The sequence below is a fragment of the Haemaphysalis longicornis genome, unplaced genomic scaffold (genome assembly GCF_048455015.1).
Source record: "Haemaphysalis longicornis isolate Haplotype H1 unplaced genomic scaffold, Haemaphysalis longicornis Haplotype H1 scaffold_5, whole genome shotgun sequence".
In the NCBI taxonomy this organism is placed as follows: Eukaryota; Metazoa; Arthropoda; class Arachnida; order Ixodida; family Ixodidae; genus Haemaphysalis; species Haemaphysalis longicornis.
Window position 1 is genome coordinate 5,140,578 of NW_027526385.1, and position 7,984 is coordinate 5,148,561.

The following is a 7,984-nucleotide window of genomic DNA, read 5'->3' on the forward strand; positions in this document are numbered from 1 at the left end:
TTTCGTGTCAGTACTCCTTTAAAACGTATCAACTGGCATAGCAGAAGCTTAATGTAGGCGAGTTGGTTCGACATACTTCAAATGGGGTAAAGGCGCTAATAACACGGACAAGTACGAGAGACAAGGCGCCACTCCCAAATGAGCTTTATTTTGAAACAAGAAAGCTGTATTCATACACTAAGCACACATGACGTCACTAATGAGGTTCTTTAAAAAAATACATTTACAAGAAAACATTTTCCAAAAGGGTTTGTTGCTCAGAGCCGAAATAGCAGAGGAGAAGCACGAATCGAGATTCAAGATGGAGCCGGTTTACACTCGTGCACTCGTCGCTGGCGATTCTGCAGACTGACGCTCGTCGTCGTCGTCATCAACGCTGGTACTCCACCTGGCACTAGCGATGCCGCTTGCGCAGTTACTGCTCATGTCGCACAGCCATTCGGCTGTGACTGCACTATGTACACCGTTCGTCATCATTACAATTTAAATAACCTCACTTATCTCTTTTTTTTTCAAAAATGAACTTCACTTGGAGGTGACGCCTGTGTCGTGCTTGTTTCTCCTTTTGTCCGTGTAATTTGCGCCTTTTCCATTGTTCAAGTAAATCAACAAAAATTTTTAGCTGCCCTTGTTCAATACATAGTCATTGTAATTTCAGCTTTCGGGCAGTGTTTTCGCGTAGTGCAGTTGTCAACAGATGCAAATATCCATTATACAAAACCAGAGACGCCATTCAAATACTTGCCGTCGACAAAGCGTCACCTTCAGTTTCTCGAAGGAATCTTCCTGGCGTCGGAGTGCACACGCGCAGGTTTCGTCCAGATTTAGCACAGAGACAACACGCAGAAAACAACTGGGGAAGAATTTTCCTGACTCCGACCAGGCACAGTTCATTCTACACTTGAGCACTTCCAATCTACAATCTTGACGTCTACAGGCTGCATAATAGTGGAAAGCATCTTAAATCAAATCAAATGAAGTTAAATGTTTCTAACAACAAGATCAGCAAGAAGTAAAAGTACAAGGATGTCAAACAGGTAACAGAGTGATCCGCTGAGTAGAACAAACCTGTCGAAATGTCCGCTCTTTAGTCGAGACGAGCATGGGCAGCTGATATGTTCGTTGAGGCCTTATGCCAACGTCAGGTTTGACATGGCAGGAAGGCGTGGATTGGTGTCGAACATATCGCAGAATACCTCTATGCCTCGCACGCACGTACATAGGTACGTACGCACGCACGCATGCACAGAGAAACATAGATAGATAGATAGATAGATAGATAGATAGATAGATAGATAGATAGATAGATAGATAGATAGATAGATAGATAGATAGATAGATAGATAGATAGATAGATAGATAGATAGATAGATAGATAGATAGATACATAGATAGATAGAGAGAGAGAGAGAGAGAGAGAGAGAGAGATAGATAGATAGAGAGAGAGAGAGATAGATAGATAGATAGATAGAGAGAGAGAGAGAGAGAGAGAGAGAGAGAGAGAGAGAGAGAGAGAGAGAGAGAGAGAGAGAGAGAGAGAGAGAGACGGAAATTTTTACGAACGATTCGAACAAAACTAACCGCTTCTAAAGCATGCGCTTCTGTTTAACGGCGAAGGTGCCACACGCTCCGCTTCAGGTATTATTGAACTGCGTGATTTCGCACATTTCTCTCTGTTGCTCAATTTTTGGCCGCCCCGAGAGAGCACAAAATGTGGTGTTCTTATAGTTCCCTCTTACTCCATTGGTTAGAGAAAGGTGGCGCAGGGGAGCCTTACTGGTGCGGCGAGAGAATTTGCTACAAGGGAGACTCCAAGGAGGAGAAGGACTGGAACGTGGAAGACAGCGAGGAAGGCCCGAAGAACAAGCATACCGACAACAAGAATAAGCAGAACGACAGTAGGAAGAACGAGCATCAGAATAAGGGCGACGACAAGAAGAAGAAGAAGAATGAGCATCAGAATAAGGGCGACGACAAGAATAAGAAGAACGAGCACCAGAATAAGGGCGACGACAAGACAAAGAAGAACGAGCTTCAGAATAAGGGCGACGACAAGAATAAGAAGAACGAGCTTCAGAATAAGGGCGACGACAAGAATAAGAAGAACGAGCATAAGAATAAGTTGAACGACAAGAATAAGAAGAACGAGCACCAGAATAAGGGCGACGACAAGAATAAGAAGAACGAGCATACGAATAAGTTGGACGACAAGAATAAGAACGAGCACAACAATAAGGGGGACGACAATAAGAAGCACCAAGAAGGCCGCGTTGAAACCAACGCAACAAATCAACAAGGTAAGCCGGCGGTCCATATAAATCACAATGCTCCATCCGGAGGTCGCGAGAATAGCTTGCAGCCAGCATATTGATCCTCACTTTGTTACTTCCATGCTTCCGTGTGTTCCTTGCGTCCTTCAAACGGGATCCTCACTGTAAATCTACGCTTTTGAATTAAGGTATGACTGAATTTCTGTGACAAAGAACTCAAAGAACGGGTTGATGACTTGCAGAGAATTTACAGAAGACAAACGCTGGGCAAGGAGGTGTTCAAAGAAAGAAGAAACAAATTGTTAAACTATTACGAGTCTATTACGAGAGATTTACTTCTCAATGCAGCTACTCAAACCGTTGTCAAGCGTGTTTTTTTTGTGGACGTTTCGTGCGGTGCCTATGGGTTGTAGGAAAACTGAAGACGGATGGTAGGAACAGAGTAAAAGTTCTTTAACTTTGTTCACGAAAGCTCTTTAACTTTGTTCGACCACCGCAAGAGAAACATGCGTTCTGATGTGCAGGTGGCTCGTCAGATGCAGACTGCCAGCTCGACTTCGACAGCGGGCCCTGCTTCGCCACTCTGCCCATGTACTACTACCGCAGGGACAGCAAGAAGTGCGAGATGTTCGTATACGGGGGCTGCGGAGGGAACAGCAACCGCTTCGACAGCCAGAAGGCCTGCCAGGAACGCTGCGAGCACTGAGCTAAAAGGGTGCTCGGCCGAGGCGGCTCACCCGCGCGGGCTGGGGCCGGGGTCCAAGTCCGGCTGCAGACTTGGCAGGAGTAAAAATTACCTTGCGAGCCTCTGGCGATTCTAGCTCAAACAGTACGGTCTCTTGTCACAATCTATAACATGAAATCTGGTGCTGGACTGGTGTGCACGGGGCTATCGCAAAGCGCCCCAGTTCGTATGGGGAGTGGGCGTGGCTGTTAAAACTCCATACTTGTCGTTTCTTGGAGCGCTCTCCGGCTGTGCGAGTACGCTTGATAGGCCACAGCGCGCTCAGCCTCGCACTAACTGGGAAGCCTGACGAAAAATGCGGGGCCACCTCCACTAACGTAAAACCTGGCGAGGCGTAGCATGCAGTGTTCAAGTGTATTAAAAAATTGTAGGTCTCTCTCTTGCTACATGGCGCACGCTGATTGGGCGACGGAAAAGGGCCGGTGGGAGAAGCGATCGTGCGCTTGCTCAGGCAGTGGCGTCCTTTTTGGCGCCGAACCGGATTTATGCAATTACATACGACGCAGACTGGCCGTAATTTTGCCCACGGAGATGAAGCAGTTGGGGGTACAGGTATACAGCTTTGCTGTAAAAGTCTGGTGTCTTTGAGGCACTAAGCGTTCTAGCGCGAGCCGTTGGAAAGCGAGTGTCCCTGTGTGTTCTTTTAGTACGCGTTACGTTCTAGCGTAGGGAGTTCGAAAACGAGTGTCCCGGTGTTTTATTACCGTGACTACAGGAGACGATGACAGGAGACGATGACAGCCCAACCCCCTAATTAGTGCTTCGCCCTTGAAAGCTTAGTTGAGCGGTCTTGATGCCAGTCGTGTTCGACCTTCCCCGCCGTGTGCACACCACAAAAAGGGTCCGCGAGTCAGCTTCCCCACAATACACTGAGGAGGCCAATCACTGCTATCAAAGCGGTAAAATAGGCCAACGAAGGCACCCAGCATACGATGTGACTTGAAGAATGTGGTCTGCAACCTGTCACATCGCGCAATGCAGGCATGGCGATTGCATTGCGCGATGTCGCAGCGCACGAAAAAATTTTCGAGTCAAATCAAGCGCCGGGCTTCTGAACCTGGTGAATTTGTTCCCGCGGGCGCCACCATTGCTCATTCAGGCGCACCGTGGCAGAACATATTCACAGAAATTTTCTAGAGGGCGAGCTTCTGAGCAGTAGCAAGGCCGGGCCGGGCGCTGGAAACCGTTGTCGTTAGGGAGTTTTAGCACTCCGTATGCTCCGTACGTTCCGTTCGTACCGTGTTGACCAGGACCCGTCTGGGCACTTGCGCATTCGTTCCTGTAAAGTGGATTACTTCCGCGGGCCGGCCCTCGCCATGTCCGTGCATTCGTTACGGTGGGGGGTGTTCTTCTCGCCGTGCCTGACTGCGCAGGCGCAGTTGGGTTCCTGTAAACACGGTAATCACGGAACAGACGGAGGAAACAGAGTGCTAAAACTCTCCCTTAGGCCGTATATGCACACGGACTCCAGGCAGGCCGGAGTTGAAAAGTTTTCATGTGCATGTCGACATAAAGAAATGTACATGCTGGCAACACTTGCGCGAAAGAAGCGCTTGGTATTTTAGACTACTCAAGTGCAGGTATGGGTCACGCTCCACGCGCGACACCAATAAAAATTTCCCCTAACCATTCCCATCCTGGCTGAACGGTTGAAGCACCAGATTAGAATCTGGGACCCTCCTTTGTCACCCAGTTGAATAACTTTTTTGGTTCTCGTCAGAACGATTTAAACTAAACTCGCAGTTATTCCCTCACCGCGGAGTCCATTTTCATGAAAACGTCTGCAGAGATTTACATATAAATCTCTTTATGCCCATATCCTTCTTTCTCCCAAGGAATAAAATCAGTTCGCAACTTCGCATACTTTCAAAAATTCACTTATTTCTGGAACTTACTGTTAAACCAACGTTTACGAGTATATGATGATGTGTTTTTTTCCGAACTTGTTTCTTTGACCGGGGCAGAGTCACAAAGGCAAATGGGTCGTATCGTATGTACTCAGAAAAAAGTTTCTGACAGATGACAGCTGCAGAATACTACCGTCCTACAAATCTTCACTAATATATTCTACACTAATATAATGTAATGTTCACTAATGTTCACAAATCTTCACTAATGTTCACAAATATTCATCAATATAAAGTTTCTCACGCTTCCGATCTTGTCGTGTAGCGTGACTATATGTAAGGTACAAACAAATCTATAACACCACCACCGGTAATTAACGAGCCCCCACGTAGAACTGCACGAATGGCGGGACCTGAACATTGCTCCGCCGAATGTGGAAACCACATTTTTTAAAATTTGAGATCCCAAAAAGGAAGTGGTTTGTTCTTTTCATGTTGGAGATGTTTGTTTTGTAATACAATACCGACCCGCATTGGAGGATCAGCTATGGTTGGTTACCAGGGGCCAGGAGGCGAAGGCAGCACATGGATTGCTGCAATCAGGGAGACACTTTCATCCAGCGCGTGTCGCGCTGGCGTGTTCTGGAATACAAGTTTTTCTCCCCCCCTTCCCCCTGGCCCGCCCGACCACTTAGCGGCGTACGTGCTTCGATTTGACATTGCACGAGAATGTGTGGGTAGTTGCGAGTATGCCGATCCGTGTGTATCAGTTCAGTTTAGTTTCAGTTTATTCATCTCGTATTTGCAGAAAGATTCAATACAGTGTTTGAACCCATAGACGATTCGATAGTAGCGGGTCCAATGCAAAACACGCTATATTTGAAGCGACAGCAACAAATACACGTTGAAAAATACAAGGTAAGTGAAGATATCATAACGTATAATAACACAACATAACATATCACTTGAAAAACCATATAACCACATAACATAACACTGTCATAATAATAATTATATTCAAACAAACAAAACACAACAAAAACGCAATGATCATGTTGCATACAAACTTTGCAAATAGTGTTTTAAGGCCCACACAATAGTTCATTTTATTCATCACGTTATTAGGTATGTAATTTCACTTATGGGCGCCATGTATCATAGTGACAACCAAAGTAAACCATTATGACTGTGGTTACTAAGTGAGAGTGGGGGACGCAATAAATCTTACGCAAATAAATAAAGTTGTCTTACGACGGCGTTCACAGCTTCGCTGGTCACCCATCTTGACAGGGCACAACGGCTTTGAATTCTTTTGTTACGAAACCAGAGAGATAGCGATAGAGGTAGCTTTAACGCATTAAAACAGACTAGATTCTGCACGGGCACAAAGGTTACTTAGCTCTACAGTATACTCAATGATTAGGTGCTTTTTCCGAACTCGGTTTTGACAGCCGCTGTACTCGGTTTTGAAGCCCTGATGCACCACCTAGGTGCGTCAGGGCTTTTGAAGGTAAGGAACACATGCTATGACATAGTCACGCTGGCAGCAAAAGAAGGCAGAAAAGCTCGCGACAAGATGCAGATACACCAAACGTGGAGCAGCAACTACTTACTGCAGCGCAGATGGAGCATGGAGTGCTGGTTATCACGTGCGCAGGTGATTTTAAGATTGGCACGCAGGGAGGGCAGGTGAACCGGGAAACAAATGGATGATGATGATGAAAAACTTTTATTTAGTATCAATCAATGGGTTTTTTTAAAATCCTTGTTAGCAGTCGGCCAGTATCCCTTGGGACCTGGCGGATGTGAGAGCTTGATTTATGACTTTCCGTTGGGCTTCTAGGTCTGAGCTGAGCATCAGAGCCTCCCAACTCTCTATGGTGTGTGTGCCGTCTGATATCTGTGGGCACGTCCATATCATGTGGACCATGCTTGCCAGGCTTTCGCAATGTTTGCATTTGGATTCAAATTGACCTGGGTAGAGTTTACTAAGCAGTTGCGGATTTGGGTAGGTTCCAACCTGTAATTTTCGCCAGATTGCCTCTCCCTTCTTGCTGAGATTGCGGTGTGCGTCTTGGTATGCTTTTCTTGGTTGCGTTATTTCTCGGTAGGCGAACATCCTGTCTTTTTCAGACAATGTGTGTTCTGTGGAAGGGATGCCTGAGCTTGGCCGGAAAGTGAGTCCTCGGGCGAGCTCGTTCGCTCCTTCATTGCCTCAGAGAGCCTGATGGGCCGGGGTCCAGATTAGTAAAACCTGATTGTCCATTGGGTTTTTTGCAAGGATTATGACCGCCTGAGCTGATATTCATCCTCTGTTATATTTGTTTATGGCGTTTTTGGAGTCGCAGATAATTACTGTGGTATTTTTGGACGTAGCTGCCAGCACTATCGCCACTTCTTCCGCCGTTGTGACAGACCTATTTCTGATCGTGCAGTATGTGCGTATGACCACGTTCTCATCGGACGCAATCGCAATCTTGTTTCTTCTGCTAGGGTATTCCGCCGCTTCAATGTATAATACATCGCACCATCCTCCGTACTTCCTCTGTAGCGCTTCGGCCCTGCTCTGTCGCCCATCCCCATGGAACGCAGGGTTCATGTTCTTTGGAAGGGATGAGGAACTCGTTCACGTCACGTCACGTTCCTGTACTTCACTTAAATAATGGGGACCACGGGGAGCCTGTTTGTTGTTTAGCTTGTTTAGCATTGTTGTTTCTTTCTTTTCAAGTGGGCTGTATTGAACTTTATCGCACGAGGTTTGCTGAGTGCAATGGTAAGAGTATTTTCACTCTTTCTGTTTTTCCCACCAAGTACGGTCGGGGGAGACGGAGGTTAGGAGCGGTTCTCACGTTAGACCGGCGTTTTCAGTCGTCTGAATCGTCTCCACTTCTCCGCTAGGGGGTCGACACAGCCACACAGGCTTGCCTTCACTCCAGCATCTTGCTACGCCACCCTGTTTTCCACACCAATCGATCCGGCATGATGTCAGGACTCTCCTGACACGTTCGTCAAGATAGAACCAACAGGTGAGTCAAACTGTCCAGTAGGGGAGCTAACTCTAACGCCACAACGAGGAACACCGTCGGCCTCACCTCGCTCCGTATCCGGCGGAGGCCGCCGGC

General features: G+C 46.9%; 1 protein-coding gene across 1 annotated transcript; it reads left to right on the forward strand.

Annotated features, from left to right (window-relative positions):
• The first annotated feature begins 1,132 nt into the window (after positions 1 to 1,132).
• LOC144138980 (uncharacterized) lies at positions 1,133 to 2,993 on the forward strand. Its single transcript, XM_077671484.1, has 3 exons — positions 1,133 to 1,145; positions 1,752 to 1,925; positions 2,795 to 2,993. Exons 1-3 carry the CDS (start codon positions 1,133 to 1,135, stop codon positions 2,974 to 2,976), a joined length of 369 nt encoding a protein of 122 aa, XP_077527610.1. The 3' UTR covers positions 2,977 to 2,993.
• Positions 2,994 to 7,984: the final 4,991 nt, after the last annotated feature.